The 21,192-nt window shown below is 43.1% G+C and overlaps 1 protein-coding gene across 1 annotated transcript in view; it reads left to right on the top strand.

Moving 5' to 3' along the window:
- JAKMIP2 (janus kinase and microtubule interacting protein 2) overlaps positions 1-21,192 on the top strand; it is a 102,984-nt gene that overhangs the window by 40,500 nt on the left and 41,292 nt on the right. Inside the window, exon 2 of the mRNA XM_056858026.1 lies at positions 18,810-19,079. Within this exon, the coding sequence (XP_056714004.1) occupies positions 18,951-19,079 (129 nt within the window). The 5' untranslated portion in view covers positions 18,810-18,950. The remainder of the gene's footprint in view (positions 1-18,809; positions 19,080-21,192) is intronic.

Below are 21,192 nucleotides of genomic sequence, written 5' to 3'. Positions count from 1 at the left end.
AGCCCTTATATCTGGGCATTACAATTTCTAATCAATGCCATGCTATCAGAGCAAATACATTAAATATAACCATATACATTAAATATATAAAATTTGCTTTTCAGTATTTCCAAAATTGTACTGAAAATACTAGGTGTCCAGCTGTGAAACAGACCTTGCCTGAGCCTGGTGTGTGTCTACAAAAAGGATCCAATACATTTTCCTGGTCCCCTTCGGGTCAGGGAAGCATACACGGTTGTCCCCTTGTCATTTTATCCTCAGAGATGCCAGGGTGGGAGAATGGGGGACAACATTCCAGGGGCCCAAGTCAGCTGGGGGGGGGGGGCGCTGAAGTCAGCCTCATGCTGCAGTCCTGGAATGCACTTAGTTTTTTAAAAACTAATGTAGCTATGCACTGCAGCCACTAGAAGCACAGGGAAGGCAGAGTTGTTCAGATTCTCCTGGCTGCGCCTTTGTGCAATGTTCACTAGGAGGCTGACAAACAGTTAGTAGAGACCAACAAGATTTTCAGGGTATGAGTTTTCAGGAGTCAGAGCTCCCTTTCTCAGACACTGAGGGAAACCCTTGTTTCTCAGGTCCTGCTAAATCCATCAGCCAGCACTGAAGCAAGGCAAGGCCAGCCAGGGCAAGCTACAGTCACTGCCAGGATGCAGGCTACTTATAAGGTCATTATCTCCAGCTTTCTGCGGATTCCCTCTTTCTTTAGTTCCACCCAGCTTTTGTCTGCACAGCCAGATCTTGCAAAGAGGCAGGCCTCTTAGTGTGTGGTAGCAATAATTTATAAAAACCCTTTGTTGTCTTGTCTTTAATTTCTCTAACGCTTTTCCACGCTTTTCTACTCCTTTTGCTGTCTTTCTTTCATGATCTGCCATTCCTTTGTCTCCACTTCTAATTTTTGTCTCCCTCCCCCTATTTTTCCATCTTAGTCTCAACTCCTTTTCATCCATCCGGGTTCCCAACCTAGAACATATTTAATAGCAGCAAAACTTTGTTAATATTACGAACAGAAGGGGGGGAGTTAATATTTCCCCATAATTTATCAAAGTAGTAAAAGGATGCTTTCTCCCTCTTTACATGCCTTAATCTGCCTTAGTGGTAATAAATGAGGAACAGAAGTTAGAACTTAGCTTCCATCTCGAATAGCAATTGGGGGGGGGGGGTGTCTGGACATTTGGGCCAGGATATTCCGGTTCCTTTCATTTTTGGCCATGGAACTCCCATGATCATCCTGAAGCTGCTGGCCATTTTCCCTAGTTTAATTTTCTGATGAGTTATGCATGCCACAAATGGACAGACATATGGACATGCACATCCTTTTATTATTATAGATGCATGGTAACAGTCAGCAAGTGACTTGTTTTATTATGATATTTGGTTTGGGTCAGGGTCATGTGGGGGGCCCGTGGTGGCCCTCAGCAGTCCTGCCCTGGGAGTTAAGTTAGAATGAGAATTACTAGCCCAAAGCCACCTAGTGAACTTCATAGCAGAATGGAGATTTGGACCCAGGTATCCCAGATCTAGTGTTGCCAGGTCCCTTTTCGCCATCAGCGGGAGGTTTTTGGGGTGGAGCCTGAGGAGGTTGGGGAGGGGAAGGACTTCAATGCCATAGAATCCAATTGCCAAAGCAGCCATTTTTTCCAGTGGAACTGATCTCTATCGGTTGGCGATCAGTTGTACTAGCAGGAGATCTCCAGCTATTACCTGGAGATTGGCAACCCTACCCAGATCCTAGTCAGGCTCCCTAACTGCTATACCTCACTGCCTCTCTAAAAGCACCCACAGAATAGATTTTAACAGATCGTTTTTTTTAACTATATCAGTGTATGGTATTGCACTAGATTAATCAAAGGAACAAGTATTTATTGCTTCTGTTTGAAATGTGGCAGTTGGATGTTAGCTTTGGTCTCACTGGGAGAAGTTTTAGGATCCTTTGATACGTTATTTACCCTGATTGATGAAGAACAGCTGTGTGTACACATGAATGAGAATTCTGCAGTTGGCACCTGCCACTTTCCTCTGTTGTATAAATTCCACCTTCCCTTTTATCTTCAGTGAAATCAAAACTTGCAGAGATGTACCACTGCAATAGTAATTTATGGATGGCCTCAGATGATATTTGCCTTTGCAGGATCTCATGACTTTTTTTGATCAGTTTAATTTTAGTTTGAGCCTTTGAAAGATCTCTTAACTTTTTGATCAGTTTAATTTTACTAGTTTAATCAGATCCATAATTTCAAACATAACCCCCCCCCCAAGTCTTAATGGTGGTCTTCATTAGATCCTTTTCTAATGGCAGGTTTTTAAAGGGATAGATTTTAAAACCTGGAAATAAACAACGGCCTACCACCTTAATCTGTACAGAGCCAATCCTTTCAATTGCCTGTGCAGACAATTGCTCATAGCCCCATTTTTTCCTGTAGATTGGGGTCCCCAACGTGGTTTCCATGGGTGCCATGGCACCCACCACCACCTTTTCTGGTACCCGCCAAGTGTTTTTAGAAAGTTGGCAGAGGCAGATGAGACTTTTATCCAGCAAGGCTTCTGATTGGCTGTTAGAGATTTGATTGCCTGTGCATGTTTTTTTTTTTTAAGATCTTTAAGTGACTGAGGGTAAGTTGCAGCAGTCATTTTGTGGCTGTGCCCACCATGCTGTGTCAGAACTTCAAAGGTACCCACAGGCTTTAAAAGATTGGGGAACCCTGCTGCAGATGAGGCTATACAGTTGAATTCTGGAGGCTGGTTCCTGGACATGGCTGCAGTTTGATCCACAGCCTTATGTTTTGCCTTCACCCCAGAAGAGTGACTGCAGATCTTGCATTTGATTTGTGATTTCTTTCTTCTGACTCCTTCAGAACTGGAAGCTTAATTACATGTGTTCCCTTATTAAGCAGGTAATATGAATTGATCCTTGTTTGTACAGGTACTGTGAGACATACAACATATGGCTATATCAATACTCCTTGGTTCTGTTGCTTACCTTTCACTTTGTCCCTCTGTTCCATCCTCTTGGTACTGTGAACTTCTTTTAAAAAAACAACTATGCATAATAATATGTGTTCACACATATGTGGTGCAAGGTCGCCATTTCATCTTCATTCCAGGGAATGCTTCACCTAATTAATTTCTGCTTCTTGGCTTCTATTTAAAACATTGGGGAGAATTCCAGAAAATGGTAGCATCCTTTAAAAGAAGAGAGAAACTCATTTGGAAGGCCAGAAGGATATTCAGTGTATTGGAAAATACAAAAGTAAACGGATCTGAAGGGCACCATATGGTCTCATATCTCCCTATTGGAAACCACCTCTGTAGCTCAACTGTGGTGAAGGATAGATGAAGACAGGAGAAATCAGAGGCTGCAGTCAGAACATGCAGAAAAGGGACTAGTATTTTTATTGGATAATTTCTTCTGTTTTGTCACAGTTTTATTCTTGTTTTCAAGTGAAAAAAAATGCTCCAGAAGTGAACTTATCATGAATCATAATACATCAATGTCTAAAACAAAATCCTAAAATCATCTCCTTCCACTTAGTTATCACAGTTTCGTAAAAGTTACTCCTTCTGCAGCATATTCCTCTATGGTTGCCATACCTTGCCAATACACCATCTGCATTTATGGCGCAGAGACAAAAATCCTTTATTATCATTCCATGCATGAGGTAGAACTGAAACAATAAAAAGAACTTTATTAGACATCCATGAACTGTAATTCACTGCATAACACTTCTTCGACTGTAACATAAAGGGGGGGGGCTCTTTACGGGTGTCATTTACCACCCCTCATTTATACAGAGAATGTAGTGACCTTTTGTATTCCTGTTCCTCCTTCCTTCCCCCAGTGACTTTGATACTGCTGTAGCACATCAGTACAGATGTTCCTGTAAGAGAGAAGTCTTTTGGTGGGAAAATTTGAAAAATTAGGCCTTCCCCCCACTTATTTTTCTGTTTGATTACAATTTATTTAAGTAGCTGTAAATTTAGTTTCCTTGGCCTCAAGAAAGGCTGACATTGTTTTTCTTAAGAGTATGGTGAGTTGATTTGCAAATGACAGAGGTACTCTTGTTACTGTTGGTCTTGAAGAGGAATTGGTGTTCTCATGGTTCTGCTGCCCTTCCCTGGAATCTATTGCAGTGGCAAACCCAGGATTTATCGGTAATGCTCATAAAATAAATGTTATGCCAAGACTTTTCCTCTCTGGATTGTCTAGTTGTAAATGAAAAATAAACTGTGTTTGTTAACACCAGTCTTTGGAGATTACTCCAATGTTGTGATTATGACAAATGACTGTACAGATCTCGAATCCAGTCTCCAGGTGCATGGTTGGAGGTATATTAACCTCCAAATAAAGTGCAAAGCTAATAATGAAGTCTGTCATGCATTTCAGCCTGGATATCTTGACAAGCATCAAATGAGAATGTAATATTTTCCTGTTTGCTCTTTCTACCTTCACATACATAATAAAGGGTGGGATCTTTTCCTAAAAGAAACCCTGAGGAGTGCTATTCTGATTAGCAATGAAATTGACCATTAGGTCAAGTTCTTGGTGGTCAGATTTTTAAAAAAGATTCATGGCTGAGTAGAGAATGTGTGCATGTATGTGAACAACAGGCATGCAAAATAAATGGACTGCTTGTTTTATTTCTACCTTCAAGTACTCTATTTTTAGTAGTGTCTCAAGGTCATTTATGGGTGTTGTGTATTACATTACACTGCTTTCATGAAGCCAGATTTCAGGGAAGGTCCCTGAAAAATGAGAATTTCATCAATACAAAATAAGCCCCAAATAGGTTTCCCTTCTATGGTCCAAAATTACAATTAATATCTGTTCTGTGACCTTCTCAAATATCATAAGGTCATACCTGTTATTTAGATTAAACTTACCTGCACAACCCAAGGTGCTTTATTATAGCTTTTGTAAAGTTATGCAACATAAATTAATACCTCCACCTAGCTCTCAGGCATGACATACCTAAAAACCAACATGGCAAAGTAAAATATGATACAGTGTATTTATATATATATTTAAAAATGAGAAAAAAGAGGAAAACATGCATAAAGGGAGTAGGGTGCGCATGGGGTGGGTCAATGCTTTTGCATATAGGTCACAAGTGTCTGGAGCTGAGTTGGACGGACATCAGCTATAGAACTATGGTCGCCAGACCCCCCACCCTCCAGAAGTGGAGGATCCCCCACTTTGGGGGCCCTCCTCCTGGCGCTGGCCAGCTGGCCAGCAGTTGTCTTACCGGGCTTAAAATGAGGCCTAGGCCTCGACATCGCCAGCACGATGACATCACTTCCTGAAGTGATGTCATCACATCGGCAATACCAAGGGAGACATAAGAACATAAGAAAAGAACATGAGAAAAGCCCTGCTGGATCAGACCAAGGCCCATCATGTTCAGCAGTCTGTTCACACAGGGGCCAACCAGGTGCCTCTAGGAAGCCCCCAAACAAGACGACTGCAGCAGCACCACCCTGCCTGTGTTCCACCGCACCTAAGATAAGAGGTGTTCTGGTATTTGGGCAAAACTTTACGGTGAAAACAGTAAGTCCCCCCCATCCCCCGCCAGTTGCCAGGGGGATCTTGCAACCCTATATACTACCTCAAACAGCTTCAAAGTTGAGAGTTTTCTCTGACAAAGGTCATAACCAGACTGAGCTTTTTGAGCAGGCTCTGAAAGGTCATGCTCTGTGGCTTCTTTAGGGACATACATGTATGCTTGGATTCTTGTTCTCCTCCAGCAGTCAGTCAACTCCAGATAGGCTCTGTTGTCTCTGGTGAGATCTGGACTCTGTGGGCTCTGGATCAATGGGAAGGGAAAGCCTTCAGTGGCATGCCTGCTGATTCTAAGATTTGGATATGCCCCCCCACCCCCCGCTGATCCTACCTGATCTGGGTTGCTGATTCAGATAGGCTATTTGGATCCTCCACAGATGCCATCTTCTTCACTAATTCTAAATTCTGGACATAGTGCCGCCGCCTCTTCTTCAGGGCCCTACCTCCAAACATCCCTTGCCTTGAAAACCCTATGGGTTCGCTGTAAGTCAGCTGTGACTTGACGGCAAAAAAAATTTGTCTTATCAATCAGAAGACTGGATCTGAAAAATAACACTGTTTATTACTTAGGAAAGGGCGAGTGTCTCTGTTTAGAGGCTGTCAACTTGGTCCAAGTCCCTTTAGAAAACAGAACATATCTTTGGCAGCTGGTGGTGAGATAACTGGATGGGAAGATCTGCTTGCCTAGCAGAACCCATTCCAGTGCCTTGCTCCTTTGGAGTTATGAGTTATGGCCTTCCACTGTAGACACTTCAGGGAGGTAGAAAAGAAAAAGCGTGTTTCGATTATCAAACTGAAAAGCATGTTTCTTCTTCCTAGAGCTTTTGCCTGATGAATTCTTCAGCAACTGGTAGGAAAGTGACATTCACTGCCATTTGTTTGTGGATACAAATCACATGGAATGACAGGAGGTCCAAGTGGAATGTTAAGATTTCAAGATGCCCTAAATATGTTGATAGAACAATCTGGGCAAGACCATGCAGCAGTATGTCAAAAGTGGCACAAGAGCATCAATTAAACTCCAGTTTGGAGGCCAGAATTGAGCAATGAATACAGGATAATTTAAACATTAAAAGAAGAGCAAAGAAATATTTGTACAGTGCAATTTCTGCCATTGGCAGCCCGCATTTCTATCTTAACTCCACAATAAAACCTAGGGAACAAAAAGAACAACATTATCTGAAGCTGGTCCTATAAACATTAATTTAGTGGGAACCCCCCCTCCCAAATAAAAGGTTCACAAATTGGCTTTCATTTGCACATACAACAATGCAGAATATGTTCCCAACCTTCCCTCCAGCTCCATAAAATGTTAATTACACTGGTTTGGATATTAGGACTCTGTTCTGCTAGCTTCTAGCCTTCCTTCGGGACCAGGAGCCTTCCTGTGTGGTGGAATGGCTCTTTTCTACCACAGTGAGGGTCCATGTTCTGTGCTAGTGGAATGGACCCATGGGCTTCAACTCATAGCTTCTAACTGTATTAAGTATGCATGTCTTTTATTTAGTTAGGTTTTTGTTTGTTTGTTTAAAACATTTATTAGTCACCTTTCTACCTTGCAGAACTCAAGGCTGCTTACAAATTGAATAAAACATTAAAAACACAATAAAACAATGATAAAACCCTTAAAAGTACTAATACTCGGTACCAGAACATCTAGACTTTTTCTTCATTCTTTCCACAACACCTTTGTCAGGTTCCGCCGGGGTTGGGTCTGAGTCTAGGGTTGCCAACAGCCAGGTACTAGCTGGAGAACTCCTGCTATTACTACTGCTGTTACTACTCCAGCCGATAGAGATTAGTTCACCTGGAGAAAATGGCCGCTTTGACAGTTGGTCTGTATAACATTGCAGTCCCTCCCCTCCCCAAACCCTGCCGTCCTCAGGCTCTGCCCCAAAAACCTCCTGCTGGTGGTGAAGAGAGACCTGGCAACCCTATCCAAGTCCAGGGCTGTCTCACCCTTCAACTCCAGGGTTGCTTTTAGTTGGGCAAGTACCCCAGGATAGAGAAAAAAGAATGGGTTTCTCTTCACCCAATTTCCCCATTTTGATCTTTCATTTACCAATTCCCATCTGCCTTGCAATGGTTCTGGCTCTTTTCCCCTGGCTGCTCCTGGGCATGCCCTTTAAATGCTTTCCCAAGGGAGGGCCAATCCTGGATCCAGCCAATCTTCCCTCCCCAATCCAGCCCTGGGGAGTGACAAGCCTTGGAGTGGTGAGCTCACTGGTCCTTCCTACGGACTTCTTTAAATAGCAGTCTGCCCCACCCATTCTCCTTTACAAAAGCCAGTGCGTTCGGTTCTTCCTGCCTCTTAAGTCAGAGCTCCCTGGGGCTTCAGTGCCAGGGTCATTTCTGGTAGGAACTTGGGTGGGTTGGCTTCTGCTGCTGATCATGCTTGGCTGACTCGCTAGGGTTGCCAAGTGCCAGGTGGTGGTGGGCAACCCCCGCCAATCCACCTAGCTGCCCGCCAACCAGCTGAGTGTCGGTGCATGCACACATGCCTGCCTGCCGCAACACGTCACTTGCGATTTACACCCGGAAGCGCCACATCACAAAGGGCCTTTTACCACTCAAATTCCCAGTTTGAGTGGTAAAAGGCCCTTTGCGATGTGGCACTTCTGTAAAGGCGTTGCAAGGCACCTTTTACCACTCAAACTTGGAGTTTGAGTGGTAAACGGCCCCTTGCGATGTGTTTTCACCCAGAAGTACTGCATTGCAAGTGCTGCACTGCATTGGATCTGCAGACTTGATTCTTTTGACTACTGATTGGGGTTATCTATTGAGAGCCCAGAGTTCTCTCATCTATTCTTGCCTTCCCTTAGTGTCCAACCCAGCAAACATGAGGTGGATATTTCTTTGTTTAAAAGTATTTTAAATGAACACTTTTGTTATACCCTACACAAACGCATCTCTCTTGATAAATAGCTTAGGTTTTATTAAAGAATGCACTGTGCATGGCTTAACAAAAGTGGAGGCCATTCATTAGCAGCCAGCAAACCAGCAATGTTGCAAGCTGAAACAAAGGCATTTGCATTAATTCATCACTTTCACAGCTTGAAAGATCATTCATTCTGTGCATTTTGATTGCCCCACAATTTCACAGTTAAAATAACGAAGGTACTTTAGGGCCATTTAAATTCAAAACTATAAAGCAGAATGAGGAACTGTACCTATTCCATGACTCCTGGATTGCGTTTTTAAAATATACACGACCATTCCATGTCCTCTTCTTGCACATGGCGCAAAAACTGATAAAAAGAACAAAGTAAGGTAACAGAGATAAGTAACAACCATAAAGCACTAGGAATACCACTATAATTGAAAATACTGAAAAAGAGTCATATTCTAGGCCCAAACTGACCTACTTAATTTCTTGCCCACCTAAGGGTATAATTTCTTTTTGCAAAGACATTATTATTTGCTTTGATCATTGAAAAGGCCATTTCAGAATGTAAACTGCCTATACTGAATGAGAACGCTCATGGGCAGCCTCGTTCATACTGGAGTACTATAGCAGTCTACGTGGCGAAACTCTATTCTCTTGTATGCGTTTTACTTCCCTCAGGTATCCAGATTTACAATGGTCCCAGATTATCTGGGGAGAATAGGACAACAAAAATGACCTGGTTAGAGTAGCGCCACTGCCACTGAATTTTGGACAGTAAAGTTTTTCAGGTACAGGATTAGATTTGAGGTACGTGTAGACATCCTTTCTTTTGCATCGGTCCTCCCAGCCACTCCCAATAGCTACATCTTTCAGTTAAGGTTCATACTTGTTAATGCAGCTTTTGTACCAGTACCCCCAAATAAGAACATGAGAGACCACTATGCAGGTTAACTACTTTATTAATAGGGTTGCCAGATGCCTCCTGGCAACTGGCGGCAGGGGGGGCACTTACCGGCAGTAAACCTAGGCCGAGGCTTCTGGCGTCCACAACGCAGCAATGTTATTTTTGGCGTGCACTGGAAGTGACGTCAATACATTGCTGATGACCGTGGGTACTTGGGCAAAACTATGGTAGAAGCTATTTTTACCCAAATACCAAAGTGTATACCAAAGTTGTCAATACAGTTGCTCCTCTAGGTAGTAGCTGGAGATCTCCCGCTATTACAACTGATCTCCAGCCGATAGAGATCAGTTCACCTAGAGAAAATGGCCGCTTTGCCAACTGGACTCTATGGCACTGAAGTCCCTCCCCAAACCCCACCCTCCTCGGGCTCTGCCCCCCAAATCTCCAGATATTTCCCAACCCAGAGCTGGCAACCCTAGTTGTCAGTGACTCGATGATGTCACTGCAGGTGCCTGCTGGAAATGAAGTCGCCATGTTGTGGACACCAGAAGCCTCAGGCTAAGTTTACTGCAGTAAGTTCCCCCACTGGGGGCGGAGCACCAAAGCAGGGGATACCCCACTACTAGCAGGGGCAACCCTATTTATTAAGGGCTGATATACATCCATGAACATCCTCAAATTAATGTGAGTTGGTGCTGACTAGCAGTCTAACATGGCTGCCTGCATTTTGAGCAAAACCACCCTGGTTCTCAGCTGCATGTGAAGCAGCGTGAAGAGATGTTAAGCTTCATCCCCTACATGCTCCAGTTTGGTTCAGTCTTTTGCTGCTTCTAATACTAAATTTGTTCATTGACGGTATGATGAAAAAAGAGTGGCAATTGTATGAGCATTCACAGGGTACTTATTATCAACAGTTAACCTCTGAGCATATTATTGGTTTGACTGAAAAATCTACTCTTCCTGTTGAATTGTCAGTTTGTCAAAGGCCATTGAGAATTTCCCCCAGAGTTCTTCATTTAGAAGTCATTTAGAAGTAAATCGCACCTTCAGTTTTCCAAACTGGCCCATGTGAGAGACTTGCATTTACTTCTTATTGATATGTTACAAACTTGGCGTTGTCAGTAATAACAATGGGTTAACATCGCTGCAGATTGGAGGAGAGGAGAAAAGAGCACCAGGGAAAGACAGAAAGATAGTCTGCTGTTCATGCTTCAGATATATTCTTACAATACAGCTGGGAGGCATTTTCAGACAATTATAAGTGGCAAAGAATGGATCATTTTCAGACAATTATAAGTGGCAAAGAATGGATCATATCTCTTTGGCCAATGGTTGTTTGCCAAAGCAAAGTCAGATGGTCCTATATTTACTCACTTTCTATAACAGGAATTCCTGGGTATGAGGAAAAATCTGAACATTTGCTTGTATTGATCCAATTTCACAAATGTATCTTAATACAGAAGATCTTAGAGGAAAGGACGCCTTAAAATCTTATCATGGCTTCTTCTAGGGAAGGTATACGACTGTGTATGTGTATCTTCTCCCTCCCCTGGTGCTGCACAGAAAAAATGAAAATCAGACTAGAGAGAAATGAAATTCTGCATGCCTCAGCACAACTGCTGAATTACAAAATGTTATATTTGAAAGCAGCTCGGGTGGTTTTCCTTCAGCTGCTTAGCCTTGATAACATGAACTTTGTTGTATAGGTAAATTTGTGCTTTGACTTCATTGTGTGAATAATCATCTCTAAAAATTGGTCATGATTTCTCTCCTGACTTTTCACACCAAAACATGCAGAAATTCTGTGTTAGGGTGCGAAATACCTGGAGATTTGGGGGTGGAGCCTGAGGAGGGTGGGGTTTGGAGAGGGGAGGGACTTCAATGCCATAGAGTTCAATTGCCACTGCAGCCATTTTCTCCAGGTGAACTGATATCTATCGGCTGGAGATCAGTTGTAATAGCAGGAGATTTCCAGCCACCACCTGGAGGTTGGCAACCCTATTCTGTGTACATTATGCGATTTATATGTGTTTGCAGTCTATAAGAAGAGTGCACAAAGATCACAAGGCTGTTTCGATTACAGAGGGTCAGGTGGAAAAGGGAACAAAGGTCACACCTGAGAAGAAATATAAACTATGGGTGTAGAGAAAGGGGTGAGCTTCTGTCACCACATTCCTAATAACACATCAGTTTTAGAATGAGCAATGGTTAGGAAGCCTAAGTAAAAAGCTCCTGGATACAAGCATCTGACTTCTTTGCCTGTAGGCCATACCTTTTCAGAACTCTTCCGCTGCTGGATTATTTAATCCAGGATTCAATGGTTATACAGGATGCAGCCGATTGATTTGACAGAACTGGTGCCGTGAGCATTCCGCTCTGCAAGAAATAGTTTTGTAATGGGAATACAGGAGGCATTGAACAAGATGCATTCAGGTATGAGGTGTCAACAGCAAATGATAACAGCCTGGCAGCGTGGCATTACGCTGTGTAGCCTTTCATCACAGAAGAGAAGTATCTGTATCCAAGGCTGTAAATTTCATCCTTCTGCATGCCTGGTCAAGGGCCATGTACATGTCATGTCTGAACTGGCTATTATGCAAAGGTCACCATACCAAGGCTCTGATGATGTCTGGCTTTTAGTCAGTATTATTAACAAATGTATGAGCCTTACCTGTACTTTTTAAGACCCCCAGCCAAAAACAAAAACACCCTGATACACATTTGGCTTAGAAAATATTTAACTCCCTACAAAACTTTATGAAAGGAGATTTATAACCATTAAGATGCCAGTTACATGTGACATTTCTTTGCTGAGGACTCAGGGGGAAGGAATAGGCATACTTCCCAGGAGTGTGGGGTTCGGGGAAAAGCCAACCCAAGCTGCAAGTCATTGCCATCATACTGTACATTTATATAATTTCAGAAATAAAATATTCTTGAATGATTTGTGAAACTATATGTACATAATAGGAACATAAGGAAGAAGGGTGTGTTACAAGCTTGTACTGAACCTACAGGGTAATGGCTGGCTCCAAAATAGTTGTATGAGACTAGAGATGTTGTTGCCCATAAGTGTATATGAATGTATTAATAGTAACATTTAAAATTACCAATTATTAATACCTGAAATAGCCCAGGGCACACACAGAGAGACAAAAAAATTCAAGCATTTAATCATGAGAACAGTGTTGGGTCTCCCACATGCATTTTGAACATATTCTCTCTTATTGGCCAGTGTTTAAAAGATAAGCTGAGAAGCAAACACAATATTTAAGGGCTCCCTGCGCCCCCCCCCCCATTTTGCTTTTTAATAAATTTACAGAATATTCCGTTTTTTTTTATTCAGTACATTTTTATCCCACCGTTCTTCAAAGAAGTTCAGGCTGGTGTACATCATTCCCCTTCTCCCCCATTTTATCCTCACACAACAACCCTTTGAGTTAGGTTAGTCTGAGAAAGCTGATAGAGATCAGTTCCCCTGGAGAAAATGGCCGCTTTGGCAATTGGACTCAATGGCACTGAAGTCCCTCCCCTCTCCGAACCCCGCCCTCCTCAGGCTTCGCCCCAAAAATCTCCCGCCGGTGGCTAAGAGGGACCTGGCAACCCTACTTCCAGAGCAACAGAGGCCTAGGCCTCAGTTTGCTGCTGGTAAGTTGCCCACCCACTCACCCATCTCCCACTGGTTGCCAGGAGGTACCTGGGAACCCTACTCCCCAGGCAAGTTTCTTTTCACTGAAGGTTGCTTCAGTTTAGTTCACTCATGCAGCTGCACATTAACTGGTTGATGTCAAAATGCCCGTAGCAAGAGGAAATTTGATGGCATGACCATTTCACAGAAGACTACCAAAGCAGTAACAGGTAGGGTGCTTGGCTGGGTCATACAGCAAAATACTTACCAGAAGAGCCCTGGCCTTCTCTTGCTATTGGACCATATGGCTTGTCTTTAGGGATACCTTTGATCTTGCAAGGTCACTTTTAACCAGATTCATATTTTGTGGTGTACATTAAGTGCAGCTGTAGACAGACAGTCTCGCCGCAGGATCAACTGCAATGTGTATTCACTACATAGTTTTAACTGCTACCCTCCAAGATTAAACAGCAGAAGAATTTAATGTCCAATAAATCTATAACTAGGCTGAATTGCTGTGTCAAAAATAATAATGTTGCTTCTTTTTTTTTACATGTGTTAGAACAGAAATGTGCTGAAGCAGCATTTTCAGGTGGTTCCTAACAAATCACTTACTGAACATATCTGAACAAAGGTTCTTAGGAAATGAGAGCCAAAGGAAAAATGGACCTCCCATATATTGGCCCACAGGACATGGCTCAGGGAAGCTCTAATGCTTTAATTTCTTACTTATAGCATGTAGGGTTGCCAGCTCTGGGTGAGAAATACCTGGAGATTTGTGGGGGTGGAGCCTAAGAAGTACAGGGTTTGTGGAGGAGAGGGACTTCAATGCCATAGAGTCCACCTTCCAAAGTGGCCATTTTCTCCAGGTGAACTAATCTCTGTTGGCTGGAGATCAGTTGTAATAGCAGGAGATCTCTAGCCACCACTTCTAGGCTGGCACCCCTACATGTATTTTCCATCTAAATTCTTGTTGAGTCTCAAGGGGGATTAACAGACTAGACCATGAGCCTTGGAAACAAGGAAGCTATGTTTTCCCTAAGTGTGGGAGGGAGGATTTGTAAGCTCCTATTGAAATAACTCACCGCTTCTCGGCCTTTTGGCTAAGATCAAGTGTAGAAATAACTCTTAGGCAAGCTCTATTAATGTGGGCTCAATATATCCCCTCTCCCCTGCTAATCATATCTGTAGGAGGAGCTGGAGCAAGGCTTGAGAATTACAAGTCAGATGGATAGGATTAGTTTATATTGAAGGGCTCTGAGTAATGTTTACCTTAGCTGGGCTCCTTCTGTATGCTCAGACAGGTGGAGCTTCTTTGGGCCCACAGCTTGTGAGCTTCCCGGAGCTGTACATAGGGTTGCCAGGTCCCTCTTTGCCACCTGTGGAAGGTTTTTGGGGCGGAGCCTGAGGAGGGTGGGGTTTGGGGAAGGGAGGGACTTCAATGCGATAGAGTCCAATTGCCAAAGTGGCCATTTTCTCCAGGTGAAGTGATCTCTATCTGCTGGAGATCAGTTGTAGTAGCAGGAGATCTCCAGCTAGTACCTGGAGGTTGGCAACCCTAGCTATACACATCCCTAGAAACATTAGAAAACAGGCTTTGAGGACTATACACACTGCCTTCTCATGCCCCAGACCTGGATAAAAAAATTAAAGGACAGTCAATATTCAACAAACAAATAAAAACACTGAAAACATAACTAAAAAAGAGAAGGACAAAAATTTAAGGTCTGTTTTTGCTTGATTCTAAACTTAATGCTTAATAGGCTCAAGAGCTGGTATGCTGGTATAGAACACATTTTAAATGAACAGAAAAATAATATATATTAAACATCAAGGCTTCAATTCTGTGCTTTAGTTGGCTCATAAATTCCTCGGAGGCAAAGATCTGTGTCCTTTTTGTGTGTGATGAAACTTCATGTAGTACCATACCCATAGATTGCAGTGTACAAATGATAATCACCTCTCATTTCCTCAGAGGTTAATTTGAACTCTGCAGTTATACACTATAGTGGGATTGTCCCCCTAATTATCCACTGAAGATTGCTCTCCTGGTTTGTGGATTTTTCTGAACACTGGCATCAGACCACTTTGAACAGCTAACTGCCGTCAGCGCTTACTGTTTACAGTAATCACCTCAATTCACTTATGTTCGTGAGCACAACTGTATGGAAAAATGTCAAAAGCAGAGTAAGCAGTGCATTTCAGCAATTAATAATCCTTAGCTGTTTATATAAATGGTTTGAGTCAGCTGTTTCAAGCGGAGTCTGTTCACTGCATAACGCAAAGGGCTGCTTGTGGCTTCACAAAGGCTGGGGGGACTTTTCCCAGGGAGGAGGCAGCAGGTATGGCCTGTCTGCTGTCACCTTCAGCGCCATTGCTGTTGCCACTGGCAATCAAGGTGGGCTGCAGAACTGCTTCTTCAGCTTGCTGGATGGCATAGTAGAAGCAACACAGGAAATGCCCACACTTTGTCTTATGATGGTGCACACAAAATGCCCAACCTCCTCTTATGCCATTGTACACAAACTGCCCACACCTCCTATGCCGTTGCACACAAAATGCCCAACCTCCTCTTATGCCATTGCACACAAAATGCCCACAGCTCCTCTAATGCCATTGCACAAAAAATGCCCACACCTCCTCTTATGCCATTGCACCCCAAATACCCACACCTCCTCTAATGTCATTGCACCCCAAATACCCACACCTCCTCTAATGCCATTGCACACAAAATGCCCAACGTCCTCCTATGCCATTGAACACAAAATGCCTACACCTCTTCTAATGCCATTGCATACAAAATGCCCACACCTCCTCTTATACTGTTGCACACAAAATGCCCACACCTCCTCTTATGCCATTTCCACCCAAGGCGACTTGCCGAGGTTCTTTTCTCTCTGCTCCACATTTGACAGATAGCAGATAGAATAAAAGGAAGTTTGTCTGCACCCAGTCTTGGATGGATCCAAGGCGGGCAGTAGTGCCATGAAAGAAGTTATGTGCCTCCTCTTGTGTCACCAGGATCCATCCAAGGCGGGACAATGAAGCCTGGGTGGCATAAGAAAAGGAGTGCACTTTCTCTGCTGCTGCCTACTCAGCATCCTCTTAACCTTGCCCTGGGGCCTTCTGGGATTGCAGGGAGGGCAGCTTGGTAGTTTGAGCTGGCTTTGATTTTCCACCATGTGTTGAAATTTTATGGTATTGATTCAGTCCTAAACCTGCTTCTTGAACACCCAACGCCCTAATTTTAAAACACTGGGCACCTCATCTTTCAGGCTAGTGTGGTGGTGGGAAGTGCCGTCAAGTTACAGTTGATTCATGGCCAACCCTGTCGGGTTTTCAAGGCAAGAGATGTTCAGAGGTGGTTGTGCCATTGCCTGCCTCCGTGTGGGATGAGAGAGTCCTGAGAGAACTGGGACTGGCCCCAAATCACCCAGCAGGCTTAATGCGAAGGAGTGGGGAATCGAACCCGGTTCTCCAGATTAGAGTCCTCTGGTAGCCTGGTAATAATTTTAAGTCATCATTCTAAGCAGTACAAGTAAGCCTTCCCAGTGCATCTGTGCTAATGCTTGTTATCTCACTAGTTCAATGTGTCACAGCTGCCTGCATAAATTTGTAACAAAACACGAATGCCAAACATATGTCTGTCTGCAGAGATATTTTTTAAAAATCTGTTTACATCTGATAAACCAAGAGGGAATAAGCAAGCCTTTTTAAAGGTATCAGGAAACTCATTTCCTGTACCTCATCCTCCTTTTTCCAATCTTTCATTTTTCTTTCTTTCTCTAGGTCTTCATGTGTTCCTCTGTTCCTATTGCACCTTCCTTTGTCTCCATGCTGTGTAGGGTAGCATGGAGACATTCCATCTGTATATCAATTGTATATTTAATCATCATTCTTTGTGCTCTCAGTCATAAACAGCCATGGCATCTTACATTAGAAGCCAAAGCATCCATCTTTTATGGGCCACTGCTCTCTCACAGGAAGCCGGCTTTAAAACAGCACACGCTGAGCAGCGATCAGACTGCAGGACTGCAGTTGGCAAACAGTGGCATCTGCAGTATTATTACAGAGTTCACATTGGGGGGGGTTTAACCTGCAGCCAACGAAGACAAATATCTAAGGAGCAGTTTCTGCTCACTGCTATAATAACATTCCAAGCCATAGTGACGGACATTTGGTGTCATTCATGATTTTAAACAAGCATCTCCTGGCAAAAATTATCTTTAGTCCTCCCTCTCCCCTTTCTCCTGAACTCGGATGTTTCCTTTGCGTCCAAATGAATCCACTGCATGTGCATTCTTCAGAAGTGTCACTTTCCCACTGTTTTGCTCTTAGGGATAAATCGCTAGTGGTTCAATCATATGAGTAAACAGCTGCAGGCTTGAGCAGTGGGGCTGCCATACAGGCTACTGGTACTAGTATTCTTGCATCAGGCCCCAGGGGCAGGCTACACTGGGATCAACAGGGGAACCTATCCTGAGCCGATGGGCTACTGCTATCTTGCACATTTAATTAATGTAATTGAACATTTTGATGATCAGCAGTATGGGAATTGTGACAAATTCTCTTTTTCTCCAGCTGGGTCTTCCGACAGACTTCCAAACAAAAAAAGCTCATGTATTGCCAACTCCAAATGTTCAAAAAACTAATGTGCAGGTTGTTTGATTTGCCTTCTGCTTTCTGAGCTTTCAGGATGCATTGCCATTGCATTTCTGTCCTCTTCAGTACAACGACAGAAGGGCTACAGCCATTAACCCCTCTCACACACACACACACACACACACACACACACACACACACACACACACAAAGATAAGATTTTATTTCAGAGTAAAAACCCATTCCCACATAGCATTGCCAGGCAGCTGTTTGGAGATCTGTTCTGTGCCTCAATAACTGCTAATTCAACTGTAGATGCCAAGGCATTAGGGTTGCCAAGTCCCTCTTTGCCATCAGCAGGAGGTTTTTGGGGCGAAGCCTGAGAGGGCAAGGTTTGAAGAGGGAAGGGACTTCAATGCCATAGAGTCCAATTGCCAAAGCGGCCAGGTGAACTGATCTGTATTGGCTGGAGATCAGTTGTAATAGCAGGAGATCTCCAGCTAATACCTGGAAGTTGGCAACCCTACAAGCCATAGTTCCACCCACCCATTCCTTTCCCTGGAGTTCTGCTTCTTATAGCTGGGAGTACAGAAAGACCAGGGGAGATAGAACCAGAAGAGACAGAATTTTAAAGGGACAGAACAAATACAAGGTGATATTAATAACACGAGTGACATCAGCAAATACCCATTAGACCGTGCACTCTAGAGAGAAGGCCGGAAACCACTCTACTGATGTATAACTCCTCACCCACTTTCTTTTGCTATCCCATTTAGTACACATGCCAGTACCACCAGCTACAGACAGCTTTTGTTAGTTGCATGGAAGTGACTATAAAAAAGTCTTTAAAATGATAGCAAACACGACTGGTTCCTAGTTGATCACGGGTCTGTTTTAATGTATAACAAAGCCATTAATTGGTCAAATGCATTGGTTCATTTGAGCGCGAAATGAAACACAGCTGAAACAGAGGAATGAGATTCTATGACCCTTAAGTAAATGGCAAAGTTTCATTGGCCAAGTTTCTATGCATATGTTTGAAAATTAGATTCTGAACTGAGAACTTCCAGAACACATCTGGTTGAGGATTTTGTAACTTTTGGTTAGTCCTTGATATGTTTGTGAAACATATTCAAGAATGTTGTGCCCCGGTGTTCCTTATTAGCTTCTCTTTCATCTCGCCATGAATTCACTGACTTCTCTAACACATGTTTTGCCATCTTGTTTATTATAGGATTTCCAGAGGAGCAGATGTGGGAATCTTGAGTAATGTCACACAGTAAGAGCTGAGACGAATTGGATGGAAAGAAGTAAAAAATGGCCGTTCCTATTTGAAAAACATTTCTCACGCGCAGAATCACAGTAGCCAACAGCCATGTCAAAAAAAGGACGCAGCAAGGCTGAAAAGCCTGAGGCGCTCATTATGTCCTTACAAGCTGCCAATGAAGATCTCAGGACCAAACTAACAGACATTCAAATTGAGCTTCATCAGGAGAAATCTAAGGTGAGTGAAGAATTGGTAGTAAAGGGGCAGATGATTTTAAGAGGTGATCACAGGACAAATATTTAACAAAAGATGCCTTTCATCCCTTCTTCTGGGGTAGACAGATTATGGCCAATTATGCAGGGGTATTTAGCTCACGAGCCCTGCTGGACTGCTTCGAGGCTGCCTTTGCATTATTTATGATTTTACCAACCTTTAGAAGTCACTTCGCTTTGGCCTCCTTCTTTCCCCGCAGTTCTAGGATGCTATTTTATAACAAATTTAAATTCTGCTTTGAGACAAGAGCTAGGCAAATCCCCGCCATTTCCATGCACAGATGTTACAAGATCCCGGTTGTCTCTTGTTTCGCATTGAGTACAACTTGCTTCCTCAGACTGTGCATTTATATTCTACAAAACAAACAATCATAATAATATCCCATATGCCATATAAGACATGCAAAACCCAGCCCCTTATCCAAAATGTTTATTCTTACCTGACTGCATAATAGCAGTTCAAAAGGATGACTCTTAGTCTTTTGTTCTGTATTTTGTGTATGTAACTAACTCATTCTTATATGTTCCTTCTCCATATGATAAATTCCCTACAAGAACAAAATGGGAGCGGGCTGGGCTAGATTCAGTTTTTCCGTGTGTTTACTTGCAAGGATTTTTTTTTTATTTACATTTAAAAATAGTACATGTACTTGTGGTCTAAAGTCCCTTCTACCACCTTGGGATTTGACCCATTTATTTTGGTATGTGTGCATCTATATGAGCTGCCAAAAAACCCACAAATGTCCTATTTTATAATCATGTTTATTTCATTTGTAATGAGCAGCTTGGATTTGATATTCTGAATTGGTAGCACAGCTACAATACCAAGTCCCTAAGGTTCTTTTTGGTGAAGATTTTCCCCCGTTATCTGTCCCGCTAGCTGTAATTGACGACTTTGACTCTTTCATCAATAAGCAGGCACAGCAAATCTAGGCTGCCACTAGATTCCAGAACTAAGCAGCAGAGTCCCAGCTTTCATGAAGTCTTTCCTCATTAAAACTGTTCTGGGCTGCCCATACATCATGGTTACGATTAACCCCAGAGGACAATCAACCAATTCTGTGGGAATCAGTTTCTTTAATTGTAGAGAGGCTAGGATGAAAGAAAGACTTGTAGATGGCATTATTTATCTGACAGGCTTCTGTGCTCCAGAAGGTTCTTCCTTTCACCCTCCAGTGAGATTGATAGTCATTAATTTGCAGCATGTTTTAACCAGAGAAAAGAATTTTTGAATGAGATGGAAACAATGCCATGTTTGGCTGCAATCCTCTCCACAGGTTATGCATGGGAAGCCTGTTTGAGTCAATGGGGTTTACCCATGGGTAGCTGAATTCCAGCTTTTGTTTCCAATTCTCCAGTTTAGCACTGTTTTTTACAGCCTTCAAAGACACATCCCCCTCCATCCAAGACAGCCAGCATGGTGTAGTGGTTAAAAGTGACGGACTCTAATCTGGAGATCCGGGTTTGATTCCCCTCTCCTACACATGAAGCCAGCTGGGTGACCTTGGGCCAGTCACAGTTCTCTCAGAACTCTCTCAGCCCCACCTACCTCACAAGGTGTCTGTTGTGGGGAGAGGAAGGGAAGGTGATTGTAAGCCACTTTGATTCTCCTTAAGAGGTAGAGAAAATCGGCATATAAAAACTAACTCTTCTTCTTCTACACCATGCATGGTGTAGTGGTTAAGAGCAGTGGTTTGGAGCGGTGGACTCTAATCTGGAAACCAGGTGTGATTCCCTGCTCCTCCACATGAGCAGCAGAGGCTAATCAGGTGAACTGGATTTGTTTCCCTACTCCTACACATGAAGCCAGTTGGGTGACCTTGGGCAAGTCACAGCTCTGTTAGGGCTCTCTCAGCCCCACCCACCTCACAGGGTGTTTGTTGTGGGGAGGGGAAGGGAAGGTGATTGTAAGACGGTTGGAGTCTCCCTTATGTGGTAGAGAAAGTCGGCATATAAAAACCAACTCTTCTTCTTCTTTGGTACTTAAGTTTTAGACACAAATTAGCAGCTCATTTTCCTTAAGAGCCATGGGCATGTTGCCAAAACCTGAAAGATAGGAAGGTTTGCCTTGACAATTG

This window comes from Euleptes europaea, chromosome 1 (assembly GCF_029931775.1).
Source record: "Euleptes europaea isolate rEulEur1 chromosome 1, rEulEur1.hap1, whole genome shotgun sequence".
In the NCBI taxonomy this organism is placed as follows: domain Eukaryota; kingdom Metazoa; phylum Chordata; class Lepidosauria; order Squamata; family Sphaerodactylidae; genus Euleptes; species Euleptes europaea.
Note: the sequence above shows the minus strand (reverse complement) of the source record. Positions and strands in the feature narration are given on the sequence as shown.